This window comes from Fistularia commersonii, chromosome 18, assembly GCF_037954325.1.
Source record: "Fistularia commersonii isolate RoL2024-O1a breed Wild chromosome 18, RoL_Fcom_v1.0, whole genome shotgun sequence".
Taxonomy (NCBI): domain Eukaryota; kingdom Metazoa; phylum Chordata; class Actinopteri; order Syngnathiformes; family Fistulariidae; genus Fistularia; species Fistularia commersonii.
Window position 1 is genome coordinate 16,055,682 of NC_141301.1, and position 16,139 is coordinate 16,071,820.

The 16,139-nt window shown below is 45.5% G+C and overlaps 1 protein-coding gene across 1 annotated transcript; it reads right to left on the reverse strand.

Annotated features, from left to right (window-relative positions):
* Positions 1 to 75: 75 nt before the first annotated feature.
* On the reverse strand, positions 76 to 13,590 carry taok1a (TAO kinase 1a). The gene is made up of 20 exons (XM_086164257.1): positions 13,353 to 13,590; positions 8,979 to 9,230; positions 6,756 to 6,827; positions 6,564 to 6,665; positions 6,264 to 6,309; positions 6,059 to 6,155; positions 5,853 to 5,966; positions 5,494 to 5,585; positions 5,292 to 5,385; positions 5,117 to 5,198; positions 4,877 to 5,044; positions 4,515 to 4,715; positions 4,267 to 4,395; positions 3,902 to 4,138; positions 3,687 to 3,815; positions 3,388 to 3,591; positions 3,014 to 3,253; positions 2,507 to 2,719; positions 2,213 to 2,395; positions 76 to 1,265 (listed from the first exon to the last, which is right to left on the reverse strand). Exons 2-20 carry the CDS (start codon positions 9,108 to 9,110, stop codon positions 726 to 728), a joined length of 3,075 nt encoding a protein of 1,024 aa, XP_086020383.1. The 5' UTR covers positions 9,111 to 9,230; positions 13,353 to 13,590; the 3' UTR covers positions 76 to 725.
* Positions 13,591 to 16,139: the final 2,549 nt, after the last annotated feature.

The window sequence follows — 16,139 nt, forward strand, 5'->3', positions numbered from 1 at the left end:
ATCAAAGTATAAACACCTAAGACTAGATTCTCTAATAAAAAGGTTAAAAGGCACAGTAGTAGTGGTGTAACAGAATCGGAACACATCAAATTAGTTTATTTGGTTCTGATTTTATGGTCTCATGTTGGCTGGTGAGAAATTAAAAAAAAAAAAAAAAAAAAACTGAAAAAAGAGGTGTCTAATTTTTCCACAATGACCATTACAGCAGGCTGGTGTCACAACAGCAAAGCATCTTCCTTGGAGACGGCTGTCTTTAACCACCATCAGTATTGGCCAGTGTATCTCTGAATGGGACCTGGGCGCGGCGCAGACTGGGATTGACATCTGTTCCAAGGCTTTCAACAGTGTTTCATGTGCAAAATGAGAGCAATGGCTATGAACAGCACAACATATGTACTTTTAAAAACATTCGGAAGGAGAAAGGTGTAAATAAAAAAAAAAAAAAATGGGAGTATTACACATTGACACTCAACTCTCTGATGTAACATAAAGGATCTGTCTGGGTGCTGATGACGTGGGGGTGGGGGGGCTGTGCCTATTTCAGCCCTTTTAACCTGAGCAACATTTATTCATTGACACATCCACATCTGTACAGGGGGCAGCGGAAGGGAGGCGTATCACAGACGGCGCTGCGGAGCTCTGGCCTACCGCCGCCTGCCTGCGCCGCGTCGGTCGGGACTCCACATCTCTGGATTTGGACTCGGGACTCCGGGGAAGCGGAGGACTTATGTGTAGGAGAGATGCGACCCGTTGGATATCTGAGAGGTGACGCTGGTGCTCCTGCTCATGGCCTGCTCGCCGCGGCCTCCTGACGGTGTCCTCCCCATGGCCTGCGGGCTGTTCTGTACGCCGCCGCCGCGGGAGACGATGGATACGGGCGAGGAGCGACTCCACGGCGGGGGCCCCCCGCTGCCCGGCGTGCCCGGCCCCCATCCTTGCTGCATGGGCGACCCGCCCGGACTCGAGTAGCAGTGGCGGTGTTTGCTTTGGTGGCTCGACCCGGCGCCCAAGCTGCCGCCGCTCCAGTGCTGCCCCGGTGAAAACCCGGACGGGTGCGGTTGCTGATGGTGACTCCAACTTCCCCCAGGAGCCCCAGGAAAGCTGTTGCTGAGGGCCTCGGGGGAGATATTGGAGAGCACCATGTTGCTGAAACCCAGGCGCATACTCTCCGAGTCAAAAGCCTCAACCTCTCGGGCCTGGCGTTCCAGTAAGCTCCGGATTCGCTCCAGGCGATCATTCTGCAGGGACAACATCTCCTCTTCAATCTGGAAGGAAAAGGGCCGCATTAATGATGTGCTTTGCAGCGTTCGGCTGCATCCTGACGCACTGAAAGCGGAGCAGTTCTGGGCGTTGACTACTTATGCAAACAAACCGCCTATTTTTTCTTCTCGTGCTGCACAGCAGAAATCACGTAGAAGTGGTCGGCGCCAATTCACACGGGTCCGAAAGGCTGCGTAGAAACCAGACTAACTCCCCTCTGCGCATTAGTCAACACGTCCAACTGGTCCAATTATGGCTGTGCAATGTGAACGCCAACTGACTGGAGACATACGGCGGGCCTTTGAAATTCTTAAAACCTGATCTCACCCGATAGCCTGGAGATCCAGCTCAAGGCCAGGCCGGTATTCTACTTGGCCTTGCAGGTGTGTCCGGCTCCTTCCTACTTAATGCAACTACAAACGGTTTCGACCGATACCCGTAAATTTTCCTTTGCATCGTGTATTTACAAGTGTATTTGCAGTCCCTATGTCCTCTATTGTAAGTCGCTTTGGATAAAAGCGTCTGCCAAATGCAATGTAATGTAATGTAATGTAAATCAGGCCGATACAAAAGCCAAATCCGAAAGGAGGCACAGGATGCAGCGGGATTTTTAAACGCAGGATGGCCTTGACCATGAATTTGGACTTTTTGCTTCACATGCTGCAGCGTCACTATTCAGTGGCCCAGATATGGATAAAGCTATTTCCACAGGGAACGGTCCTAAAAACAGCGACGACTGCATGTTTTCTCTGAGCCTCTGCAGCAAATCTGTTTTCACAAACTCAGCGTGACGCCACACATTTTGCCATTCTGACGGTTTCTGACCCTCCGCCGCCACCGCAAACACATCGGCAACATCTGACCAGAACACGTTGGATAGCGACGGTCAGCCCGACACCGGGTATCTCCGAGCATATCTGCTTATGTTCATCACGTATACGGTGGACAGAACCTTCTGTTCCAGCAGGGCCCTGCGGAGGGAGACCCTCTGCTCCAGGTCCTTCCGCTCACGGTCATGCTGAGCGTCGCTCTGCATCTTGATTTTGCTCTGGTAGGCGTTGAGGAGCTCCAGCTCTTGCTGGAGCTGCATCCGTAGGCCTTGGCACTGGGCTTCCTGAGTCTCGTCCAGACGTAGCTACAGCCAGGAGACAAACGTACCGAGGACCGTCCGTGATTTCAATATGATAACGCTGCACCTTCAAGACTTCATTTCAGAGGTCGAGGCTTTTAAAATAGCTGGACTGACCGCCTGAGTGGAGAGCATCTCGTTGATGGAGTGGTCGTACTGCTCTGCCAAGATGGCAAGTTTGCGGTGCTGCTCCTGCTTGAGACGCTTCAGTACGGCCTTGTGCTCTGACTTTGGTGTGGTCTCCAGCAGATGATTCCTCAGCGCCTTGTACTGCCGGGTCTGGATCTTGCACGTGTCCTGGAACTGCTTCTTGATCTGTAGCTCTTTGGACTGACACAAAGCGTGGGAAACGTTCCATCACAGTTAACACGGTTTCCACTCAAAGCAAGGCATCTTCAAGTGGAATTCTAAACAGGACGTCACTAGAACCACACTGACAGCGACTGAAATCTATTCATCTTTATTGTATCGGGAGCTTTGCCCAGCTCGGGCGCAGGTTGTACTCGATGCCATGCACTGCGAGAACCGTCAGACGTGTCGTTCAGACGCTCCACCGCCAGAGAGGAGCTCGTCTTCTTGCTATTTTTGAATAACACACGTACACGCAAGCTCTTAAAATCTCACCTTGAGGCTCTTGGGTTGTTGGCGAACCTCCATGGCGTGTTTCCGCCTCAGCTCCCCCTGCCTCCTCTTGTTGTACTCCTGTTGATTAGTGAGCTCCGTCTGGTGCTGCAGGCGGATCAGCTCAGCCCTGGTTTTTTGGATGGTATTGAGCTGGCGGAACTCCAGCTCTTGCATGGACTCATGATGTCGTAGAAGCATGGCGTGTTCCAAGTCCTTCTGGGTCTGGCGCTTGTTGAGCTCCTGATTATGTGCACATGGGTTGACAAACAAAAGAAATAATTCAGGAAAGAAAAGTCTTCCGCTTTTGAACAAAATCATCGACGGATAATTTGAACGACAGAAAGCCGCCGAGGGCGGTCGGCTCCGGCGCTGACCTCGCGCACCAAGTCCTGCTCGATGGTGTGGCGAGCGATCAAGATCCTCCGCTTGAACCTGCGGCACTCCAGCTCCAAGTACTGCCTCTGCCTGCGCTGTAAATTGGCCTCCTCTTCCGCCTGGAAGTGTTGGAAATTCTCCTTCTGCTTGGACAACCACTCCTGCTTCTCTTTCTTCGGCGTCGACTGATTCTCATTCAGCTCCTGGAGGAAGCAGCAGACATGGAGGACAGTGATTAACCTCTGTGAGGTGAGTGACTCTGGAGAACAATGTGTGGGGAAGGTGAAGGGGTCGCCACCTCTTTGAGCTGTTCTTTCCGAAGCTTGTACTCCCGTTTCTGGGATTCTAGGAAGCTGTTGAGCTCTTTTTTCTGCTGGCTCTGGATATGGTGCTGGAACTTCTTCTCATCGTTGCTAAAGGTTTTCGCCTACGGTACCAACACAACCCCTGGTTAAAGCGAGGCCGGGTCATAATTGGACTCGAACATCTTTTACAGATACGATCGGACCGTACGTGTTTCTCGATAGACGCCTGGTGCTTCTTGATTAGTTTCTCCATCTCCTGCGCAAAGCTATTCCTCTGGTTCTCCAGCTCCTTGTCCAGGCGGAGTCTGTGCTCGTCCATCTCCGCCTTCAGCTTGTTCTCCAGGGCCATCAGCTGCTTCTGGTGCTGGCGCCTCATGCGTTTGTAGCCCAGGATCTGCTCCCTTAATTCGGAATCCTGCTCGTGCTCCTTAATTTGACGGGTGAGCTGGTCGACACAAAACACGTTCTCTCTCAATGGTGGTATCGGCGAGAATATCGCCGATCAGACAAAAGGTAAAATAACGAGCTGAAGTTCTAGATACAGCCCGGCGCCGGACGCTTCATCGTAATTACCACGGAGGCGGTGCGTATGGTGGCAAAGTGTTCTCGGTTCCGTTTTGGTCGTGTGGTATGCGCCGGCGGAGACTGCGGCTCCGTTGGCCTCGTGTGAGCTTCCGACTCGGTACTATAAGGCTTCTCCTCCTGAAAGTTACACACACAAAAACAAAAATCTGAACGACAATCGTCAAAACAATGGGACGCCGCCGAAAGCGTGTCTCGGTTTCCATCAAAACAGAACAGAAATGGGCCATTCTTCTTACCGGTTTGAGGTGTATGACTGAGCTGTTGGACATGACTGTGTGGTCTCCCTCCATGTCCGCCTCACTCTTGTCATCGCCAGCATCTGTTAGACTGTTGACGGAGCTGCTCTGGGAACTGGCACTGATGGACATACTGGGAATGGACTGGTTGCTCCCTATGCTGTTCACTGTACCCGTCCTGCCCGCGCTGTGCTCCGGCTCCTAAAAATAAGCAGAGGGCAGCGCGAAGGTTGAAGCAATGCTCTGTGATAGGCTGCCGCAAAGTATAAAACATAGCCAGCATTCACCGGAGACGACAAAGGAGGAGACAGATGGTTACGAGTTCAATGAGGTTCAACACAGCCGCGGCGAAAAGGTCATACCTCCTCTTCGTCCTGCGCCTCGGCCGTGGGGCCGTTGTGCGTCTCATGGAACAAGATCTTCTTCATTTTTCGATACTGCAAGTTGTCCAGCTCTCGCACCGCGTCCTTCGTCCGATTTATCAGGTCTATCAGAACCGATTCGGGTCGCTCTCGCTGGACAAACGCGTGCTGAGGGAGGAGATGGTGCACGTCCTAAAAACGTCTGTACTATGTGGCATGAATAGAGTTTGTCATCCTTACCTTTAAAAGTTCCTCAGAGTTCGGCCTGTCTTGTGGAAATTTCTGAAGGCAAGAATCTACAAATTGGCGGAAATAGTCCGTCCTAAAGCAGGGGATTCAGCGACAGACAAACACGACGTTACCCCGGTCTGTCTCCGGAAAACAACGCTCGGCGAAACGCGCTTGTGGAACTCACCATTCACTGGACTGCAGCATTGGGCTCTCATTCTGTGCTATATGGTATAAGGCACTCATCGCATTCATATTGAACAGTGGAGGCTTCCTTTCAGCTAAAACCAAGCAGAATGGAGTGTGCATGTCAGAAGAAATGATGACGGATTATCGATGAAAAAGTGAAAATAGATCAAAATAATCACAGAATTAACTGGCGACGGTACCTAATTCAATGCAGGTTATTCCCAAAGACCAAATGTCCACCTTTCCGTCGTACTGACCCTCATCCATGGCTAAGATTACCTCTGGGGCCATCCTGAAAAATCAGAAGACAAAAATGTAGATGACACTTGCGTAAATACTCGGCCTAAGACCTGTTTTAGGGACATGACAATCTTTGTAGTTACTGCTAACAGTTAAGACAATACATATTTCATGATATTTCTTATTCTTCCTCCTTTCTACTATTATCTATTACTGTTATGTTTTTTACTTGAAACTCTGGCACAACAATTTCCTTCGGGATTAATAAAGTTGTTCTCATCTCTCATCTCATTCTCATGACACTTATTTCCAAGCTTACCAATATGGCGTCCCGACAAAGGAGTTGGCGGGGCAGGCGATGGAAGCAGAACCGAAATCTGCCAGTTTGACCTGCCCCGGCTCCGTCAGCAAGATGTTTCCTGCCTTGATGTCCCTTTCACACACATGAGGAAAAGCTTTAGCGGCTCAAACGGCAGACAGAATCACCGAGGGCGCGTCTCGGTCAGCGACGCTTCCGACACTCACCGGTGGATCATGTTGTGAGAGTGAAGATACGCCAGCCCTTTGAGAGCGCCGTGGGTAATTGCAGCTATTTCGATTTCTTGTAAAGGTTTCTTGTGAACTACAACAGACAAATGAACAGGCAATGTCGTGAATAAAACAAGACACCGATGATGAGAAGAAGTCTTAGAAAATGCAATGAATGGTTTGGTTTTTTTTTTTTACTCACCCTCTAACAAATCGGAGGCGGAGCCCAGACAATACTCCATCACAAGCTGCAATGACACAAGTCAGTTATGAAAAGACAGTATTAGCACTGCTAACTGGAGGCTACACTCTTGATGTAACGCCTGCCAACTGACGTCCGCACTTCTTGCCGGCAAACAGACCCCGGACCAGACCCGGGAGCGCCTCGGACATTCCAATTTGGACCGTCACGTTGGGTTTCCGCCTATCCTATCAGATACAGGTGTCTGTAATAGTCAGCCCCGTCAGCAGACCAGGAGTGCATTCCCATGGCAGTTCTTACCCAGGCGGTGTGCTCTCGGAGGTAACACCCTTTGTACTCTATGCTGTTCGGGTGTTGGATTTGCTGCAGGAATTTCACCTCTTTAATTATGTCTTGCCATTTCTGACAAAACAACAACCACAACAGAAGGGCAAACATGTGAGATGAAAAGAGACACAACACAAAGTTGCTTGAGCTAAATTGATTTCATACCTCGGTGGACTGCTTTCCGCTGTAGGACATCTTCTTGATGGCCACCACCTCATTTGTCCGCACATTTTGTGCCTAAGAGACACACAGGATTCAGATATGTCCTTTCAATAGATTTACATGTAGAGTTCTGTAAATGCTGCCTTCAGGCAAATGAAACAGCCCAGTTTCTCTGCCTATTGGAACTAGCATGTGGTATTTGCATGCCGTGTACATCTCTACACATCGCGTGCAACGCAGGAATATACTATCATTGTCGTATCACTTAAAAAAGGAAAGTAAAGGTTTAGATAACTTGGTGACGACCACGAGGAAAAAAACATGTTCAAGTCTAATTTCTCCATCAGATGATTTTTGTTCTTTTGACATTGGAGCTTAAAAATACAACCGATGACAGGGCCTCTGATATCTGAAATGTGCGCTCTCTGCTTGTGCAAGATTTGAACCTCGTGAACCTGAAGCTACATTGCAGAGCAACAGGTGATAAGGCACTCTGCCTTTTATCAAAAAGCACTTTTGAAAATACAGCTCATTTAGACAGTTGTGGTTCAACACAAAGACACCTGTACCGTTCCAGCATTGTCTTTCAGCGTGTGCGGTTTTGTATCATGCGAATGCCTCCCTGAGATCCCTGTCCTCAAGGGATCCAGTGAGCTAAAGAGGAAGAATCAAAAGTATCTTTTGAGTTTACACAAAAAAATGTGTAGGTATTATAGTTCCTAAAATCATAAGGCTGTGCGCTGGTGTGGTTTTTAATCAGTTTATGTTCAAACACACACAAGCTAAACATCCACTCCAATGAAACAAACCAAAGCGGAGGTCTACGTGGCCCCGTTGATGGATTTTCAAGACGACAATATACATGGAAATTATACTGAAACCACAGAAATACGCAAAAGAAATTATGGTTGGAGAATTCCAACTGCATAGTCGATGTCCCCATAGAGGCTCTGGGTGATCAAAATGAACCACCTTGAACCCCGGAGGGTTTAGTGAAGATCAAAACTGATGGGACTTCTCACATTTGTCCCTGTGGCTTCAGAAAGGCACCACTTGGGCCCACATGCTGAGCACTGCCTCTACCTGAGGGGCAACAAGGCCGGCTTGCCAAACAATGGTTCAGCCATCAAAGTGCATTTCACCGCTTTATAGGAAAAACGTCCATTAGCACTGAATCCAGAATGTAGTTCGACATAGAAAGAAAAAATAAATGAACATATTTCACAGTAGAGTTGGTTGGCAGCAAGTTAGGCTATGCAGTGTGTGTGTACGTTTGTGTCTGTCCATAAATAAAAAAAACAAAAAAAAAACCCTCACTAACCCAGGCTTACTGTTCTGTATATTTCCTGTGCATCGTGTATTTGCAAGTGTATTTGCAGTCCCTATGTCCTCTATTGTAAGTCGCTTTGGATAAAAGCGTCTGCCAAATGCAATGTAATGTAATGTAAAAAAAAAAAAAAAAAAAAAAAAAAAAAAAAGAGTCTTTTAGCACAAACAGCTAAGGTGTAAAAGGACACCATCTCTCCAAAATAAGAGCGCAGAGTTCCTACAGTTATTTCACGTGTCCTGAGGCATGGGTCTGACTATTTGTAACCTTAGAGGGGTTTTAATGGATAGAACACAAATTCAAATCTGTGTTTTGTTACCAGTACAAGACACTTATTCTCACCAGATCACGTCGATATCAAAACCATACCCTTTCCGTGATACCAGATAATGAGGACACGGATCGATCCAAGACACATGTAAATTCGCCCTTTATGCTAGTTGGACACTTTCCTCTCAGAGTGCGGCTTGGAGGATGCTGCTTTTATTTATCATCTTTCGGTGTGTTTGAAGTATTCCCGGCTCTTTGTGTTCATACATAATTATCATACGTTCAGGCCTGGGAAGGTCTTGTTTACATATTGATTGGACGGTCCAATAACGTGCTGTGGGTTAATTGGAAATCTCTAGAAGCCCTGACTACATTACAGGCAGAATAGAAAATCAATGAATGAATAGATTATGTCCTATGTCATTGGGTCCTGCTCTTATTTACTCTAATTTTAACAGCATTATTATTATTATTATTATTATTATTATTTTTAGTAGTAGTAGTAGTGGTAGTAGTGAGTTTTTCAGTTTTGATGGACAATCTCAGTGTTTACCTTTGCTACGCTATGGAGCCAAAACGAGCTTTGTCGCTTTAACTTTGAATGTCACTTCATATTGTGAAATACTTACAAAATATACAGCACCAAAGCTGCCATGTCCTATTTCACGTAGATCACTGAAAAGCTTTTCTGGGTCCTCCTTGAAAAAGAGTTCGGCGATTTCGGGGTCCTTCAGGCTCCCCGCCCGACTGCTGTTGGGCATAATGGGAGGAGGGGGGCAATGCCGCCGCCGCCGCCAGTGACTATCTGGATCTGCGACAGCGCCTTAAAAGCCCCCGCCGATTGTTCATTTGCAGGACAGTCGTTTCATGTGTGTCCAAAACTGAAACAAAAGACAATGAAAGACATAAATTAGTCAAATTTCAAAATGTAAGAGCTGAATGAGCAAGGCTTGGCTCGGGATGTTGTCAACGTGACAAAACAAAAATCACTGCATGTAAACGGAGCTCGGGCAGCAGGTTTCTGTTATTAAGTGCGTTACCCATCAAAAGGTTTGTTGTCCAAATGAAATCTGGCCTCAGTGCCTGCTCACGCTCAAAGGCGCTTCAAGACCAGATGCTTTGTCCACCTAACATGCCCCAAAGAGGCACGACTATTGTGCCCTAAAGGCAAGAAACCCACGCTACAAAAATTACATATACATAAAAGTTAAACATGCCAAACAGTCAGACAAAGCTGGAGCCAGACAACGATTCACCAAACAGCGAAACATAATCCATAAAGATTTGCATTTCTTAAATGAACTTGAATAATTAAAGTTCTCCAAACTGTTCCCCTGACATTTATATAAAATGGGCAATTTCGATGACAATTTTTAAACGCAATCATATACTGTACACGCACAAGCTGACTTTTTTCTCCTCGTATTATGTTGCAGCATACCACTCCTGTAAAATAAAGAGCTGTCAGGATATTACCTGCTTTACCTTTGCTGTATGTTTAAGAAATGAAACAACACGATTCGTTTCAGCAAGAATGAAGACCAACATGAAGTCACTTGGCCTTCACGTGACGAGAGGAATCCAATGATGCACAATTCTATGATCAATTAAAAGTAACTCCTGACTGCTTTACAGCCAAGTGTCTGATGTGAATGACAATTCTAATATTTATTGGTTTTCCTGTTTTCCCACCTCCAGTGAGGCAATGCTGGAAACCTGTTCAAATCCTAAATACAAAAGGGTTTCATACTTCCAACAGACTTCCTCTTGTCGGTTGAAATTAGTTTGAAAAAAAGCACAGTAAAATCCAGAAGCAAGCGAGGATGCTTTTTTTTTTGTTTTTTTTTTTTTTAGATCTAAACAAGTCATAAAACTAACAGGTCGGTATGCAGACAGATGTCACACCTGAAGATCTCGAACAAAAGCACCGATTTAACAGCAGTGGCTAACAGTGACATAGATGCATACTCGAGACAAGCATTCCAATGATAGGAAAACTCGTCAAACCGGCACACATTTGGTATGCTAACAGTGGCAACTAACAATTATAATACCTCTGATTCATTTCCAAGACTCTGTAATATTGCTTCAGTCAGGGGCCACGGTCCAAACATCCAGTATACCATAGCTCTATATCATGAAGAAGGATTAATGGGTTAGCACTGTAACTGTGCAAATCCCAGGATTATCAAGATTGCACACTCACTTCATGTTGCGTGCCATCTTTGTAACTTCTGCTCTAACTTGCTCCAGGTAAAGGTTAAGACAAGTTTAAGATCAAAAGATGAAATCCGAGCCATCTTCACAGCGATCACGTTACCATTCTCTGACCACGCTGTCCGGACCCCTGAAACACCTGCCTCTAACCACCGATCTCCAACTCCGACTCCAGCGATACCGCGAGCCTGATGTGCCGTCGCGCTCAACTCCACTAAGAACCAAGGGTCTTTTATTGAGTTGAGAACCAAATCGATGATACTGTTTACTCATGAGTGCGGTGAGTTAACAGGCTCTCTAACAGTGATCCTGAATATGGCAGACGTCCTTATATAAGGATATTGTCACACAACTTAATGTTTTTGTGCAGATATTTTAGAAATGTCCCGCTTAAACCTTCAGAATGCACAAAAGGAACGATGGCTTTAACAGTGTCCCTTTGTTCTAGCCCTCTGTACCTGTTTGCTACGCTATCTATCGCTGTGATCGTCAACAACGGCCCATACATAACTATGATGTAAGAATTTTTCTAGTACGTTACGTGAACCCTTCTGTAAAGACGTCTGTGTTCTGGCTCGTCTTCTCTCTTCTTCTTTAAGTGATACATCTATAGCTCTACCTTTTGTTTGCAGTTATTTTAAATCATCACAACTGAGTGTGTGTGTGTATATAATAATAATAATACATACGATTTGTATAGCGCTTTTCAAGGTACACAAAGACGCTTTACAAGTTGACGACAGAAAACATAGAAACATACACATAGTAGTATATAGTATACACACACACACACACACATATACATATATATATATATATATATATATATATATATAGTATATATACATTGCTATAAAACTAGCAATTATTTCAGCCTAGACTCAAAGGCTCCGCTGAAGTGAGTCTCTAAGATGATGACGCATTACAGGAGAACTTGGAGCATCGTGGCTTTTAATACCATATGTCTTTGGCACCAAGGAGGAGCCTTCAACCCCAAACGGTTCATATTAAATCCAAACTATCAGCCTGCTCAGGTACCACGGTGGCTTCTTGCCCCTGCATAATGGAGAAGCATAGAACTTATTTGGGAGTTTTCTTTACCTCGATGACTTTAGCTCCAGCCAAAATCTTTATTTGGATGATTTCTGTTATGAAATACACATTTCCAAAACAAATGTGTGTATGTGTGTGTGTGGTGTAAATATGTGCCCACAAATGGTGGATGCCAGAATATTCAGAATTTGTTACTTGTAACCCACAAAGACCCAGCTTTTGTTTTTTTTTTCCCCAAATAGCTGTATTTAGGTCCTGATAATTGTTGACAGAAGGATTGTCTCTGTCCCTTCTTACAGCAGCATAGAAACAAATTCTATTTTGGGGCATTATTCGTCTGCTACAGATGTAGACAGTGAAACCCTCGCCGAAGACAGTTTACAAAGTCCGAGCTCAGATGATCAGCTGCAAACAGATGCAGGGCTGAAGCTAGAGTCACAAGACTTCATTCCCTGCCTTGAAGAAAGAGCCCCCAGTTCAAGCAGACATCTTTTGTCTCACAACGCCACTGAACAACTCACTATTCCACACAGATGCTGCCACGGCCCTGAAATAAAGCCTCATTACCATTTGGGACTGTGCCTCTTTATTGCCATTGTTCTTTACTACATTGTTGTTCATGAATGAGCTTTGTTGTCATATCTCGTGTTGGAATTTTCAACTGCGGATGAGCGAGCGTAAAAGTGAGGGATGATAACTGATACCTTCGTAGGGCACCCTAGCATTCTGACGACCACGTCCACTTGCGCAAGAATGCAGGCGGACAAGACAACAAAGCTGGAGGGTTGGAATTCCCAATTCATGGACTCAATGTGCTACATTTCCGAGCATTTCCTGTTCGCACAGCTATAGGATCCGATCGGGGCCTGTGAGCAGCTTGCCTGCCAGTCTACTTCGCCAACAGAAAAGCCTTATCACATCCTGAATCTCTCTTGTCATTTATATTAAATGCCGAGGATTCTCAAACCACATCAACGCCACGTCTGACATGTTTATTAGTATTATCAGTGGCTGACTTTTGGCTGATATCAAGTTAAGAAACAGCAATGAGGCAGCCTGATCCATCAACATTACTGTCACTTCACAAAAAAGGTGTCCACTTATTTAAAAACCATGGAAGTTGAGTAAAATTATTACGTTTGTTAAAGTGTGCATGAGAACAGTGATTTCTGGATCTAAATGAAAACTGTCACTTGGACAAACTGCTTTGTCTGTGAGGATAATAACAAAACAAAACAACAACCAGAAGGTTAAGCCTGGACCAGGAGCTCAGTCCCAAGGATACGTCTAAATCCCGGGTTCCCCCGATGGCAAGTTCCCTGTTCACAGCGGGTGAGTTTCACTTACCTGAGCCAAGGGAACTACTTCACAACCCGGGAGGAATCGCGGATCCGTCGGCGGCTTTAGCCGGCCGTTGTCATTTCCTCACAGAAACACGAATTCAATTCATATCTTACTATCCGTGTCGTAAATAAGGCACGGTTTCGCCAGCTCCCAGCGCTGGCTGGTTAGCCTCACACCAAAGTTGACGTGAGCTAGATTAAGTTACGTGTCATGAGAAAAAACACTCCCATCGTGACACACGGCGTGTTAAACGTGGGGAAGCTTCTGTATTTAGAGATATGGCGTGTAATTACGACAACTTTACGAGTTTGGTGCCGTAGACACCCAAATTAGCGCGCTATGCTAGGTAATGTTTGCTACGTTAGCTTAGCCAGCTAGCCGAAACTCACCCTCCTCTGACAGGCCAGCGTTCCGCGCTGTGGAGAATGTCGTGTAATTCACGATAGTTTGCGATCACAAAGGTGTTCCTCCCGTTCCATTCCCAGCGCGGTGGAGTTCTCGACCGAAATATACGGGTTTTTGGCGCTGTCAGTCGTCCGCTGCACAGAGATGAGGCAATAACTTGAGGCTAAAATCCCCACCCTAGAAGTAAGTGGGTTGCCAGAGCAGTCGGATCCCACTCCCTGCAGCTCCAAAGATGGCCGCCGCCGCCGCCGCCTCCCTTCGTGGAAATGCGTGGAGGGGGGAATGTGCGGGAAGTTCAAACTCCCACGCAAGAGTGGGACACGGCGCGTCACGCTCGCAGCTTGCGTGAACCATATGAAGAGGTGTCGTGGAAGTCCGCGCTGAGGCGCAGTGAAATGGAATTAAAGTCGCGCATGAATCGTGTCCTTTTCCTGGTTTCAATGAAAATGCACTTGGAGTGGAGCTGCCAAAATAATCATATTTAAAGAATAAGAACAACTTTATTAATTCCGAAGGAAATTGTTGTGCCAGAGTTTCAAGTAAAACATAGTATTAATAAATAATAGTAGGAAATTGTATAAACAGTTAAAAAAAAGGAGGGGGGATAAGAAATACAAATAAAACTATAAAGTGTCAAAGTCAAGGCTATAAAGTGTTTTAAGGTCTTTAGAACAAAGATTTGAAGATTCTGAAGGAAGAGGAATTAAAAAGTCTGATAGCCACCTGTGGCGTTCAGTGGAGCTCCTCGGTGGTTTCAATCTACGACCGAAAGCTCTGACAGGACGTCAGTGTGGCCTGCAGGGGGTGATGGACGTTGTCCATGATGCTGAGGAGCTTCCTCAGCATCCTCCTCTCTGACACCTGCGCTACAGACTCCAGCTCCACTCCACTCTAAAGAGGAATAACAGTAGAACTATGACATTATATTACATTACAGTCATTTGGCAGGCGCTTTTCACCAAAGTGACTTACAGTGGAGATGCCGGGGACTGAACCCAGGACCTCATGCATGCCAAGTCGATCTTCCTCTTTTCCTTTGGGTTTTGCCCTTCAGGGGTCAACCGTCTCCATTTTACCCTATTCTCTGTCATTCTCTGGATCCTCTCTACCTTCATCTCCTCTCCATCAATCTTCTCTTCGGTCTTCCTCGAGACCTCCGATATATTCACCATCCCGTCTCAGTCTGGCTTCTCTGACCTTCTCTCCAAAACATCCAACATGTGGAGTTCCTCTGATGGACTCCTTCCTGATCCTGTCCGTCCTGGTCACTCCCAAAGAAGATGATCATGATAATAATAACCTTCTCCTTTTGGCTGCTCCCTTCAGGGGCCACAGTCAATCCCCTGCCTCCATCTGACCTTCTCCTCTCATGCCAACTACCTTCTGGTCCTCCTCCAGACCTGCTGCCTGGCAGCTCCAACCTCTGCACCCTTCTACCCAGATCATCTCTACCCCTCCTCTGCCCATGTCCGAACCATCTCAGTGTGCCGGTCCATCATAATAAAAACAACCACAACAATAATAATGATGTCGGTCGCAGTGGACTCGTTCTCAGTAGACTGGTATCTGTGGTGTTTGTCGAGGGTCTTGACAAATTCACAAGTTTCTATGTTATTTTAAGCTAGAAATAGACCAATATTGTGTATTAGTTGTGTTATATCGTAAGTTACGGGTCAGGTAAAAGTCTAACATGATGAGTAACGCTGACTGACATTTGTCAATCGATATTTATAGAACACATATTCTCATCTGTCTTTATCTGTACAGACAATATTGGAAAAGATTGAATTCAGAAAATGAAATAAAATGCAATATTTGCAAAAATAAATAACTGTTGCCAAAAAAATATATGCATAAGATAGGATTGTGTTTCATTTTGTTTATTTTGTTAGTTCAGTTGATCAATTTTGTCCATTTATTTCCAGATATATTTTGCCTGTTACTTAGTCTCGCAGCACCTATCGTGGTGTTACATTTGTGTTTTTCCGGTCAAAGGACGCCGCTCCAGCTCCGACAGCGTCCCTCCTGCAGTTACCAGGGCTGTGACTGTCACAGTGGTTCTTGGGGTTTCCAGTCCCATCCATTAGCAGACCAAAAATGCAAACTTTCTCTTTTAAGACATCAACTTTTCTGGTCGTCTGGCAAATGGCAGTCAGCCTTTTTTCCAACATATGGATCTGTCTATAATATAACCACACTTTCTTACAGTTAGAATTTAGTCTCTCCCTCTAATTATTGCAGAGCTTTTTTTAACTTCTGGACAATAGTAGGTGTTATTTTAATGCAGAGAAACAGCAGAAATCAACTTGACCAGAGCGACAGCTCAATGTCTAGGTGTTTGTTTGTTTTTTTCCGTCTGCATAAAGAAATTAGGTGATAGTTAAAAATGGTCTCAACTAAAAATATCCAGATCAGCAGCATGCAAAGAGGGGAAAATATCTATGTGCGGGCGCTTTTCCAGCAAACAATGTTTTCATGACAGCAGACTATGTACTTAAACTTTTGCTATTACTGTTAAATAATTGTATTGCTGCAAGCAACATACTCATAAACACAACAGCAATGTATATTTTTAAACTAATGAGGAAAAGCTTCAGGAATACATTCTCCTCTAGAAAGTAAGCTGTGTATCACTGATATATCTGCATTTCTGTATAAATTCATATCTATATTTGTTTGCATATCAGACTGATCCTTCACTGTCAAAGTCCTGATTATAAAAGAGTTGCAGTGTTTCTGCTAAACTGCATTGATTAACTTTTCTATGACTT

Coding starts and splice junctions, on each gene's coding strand:
- taok1a (XM_086164257.1), bottom strand. CDS start 9,110: ATGCCCAACAGCAGTCGGGCGGGGAGCCTGAAGGACCCCGAAATCGCC. Junction 5,045..5,116: donor ACTCTGAGGAACTTTTAAAG/GTAAGGATGACA, acceptor CTCCTCCCTCAG/CACGCGTTTGTCCAGCGAGA. Junction 4,396..4,514: donor CAGTCATACACCTCAAACCG/GTAAGAAGAATG, acceptor TGTAACTTTCAG/GAGGAGAAGCCTTATAGTAC.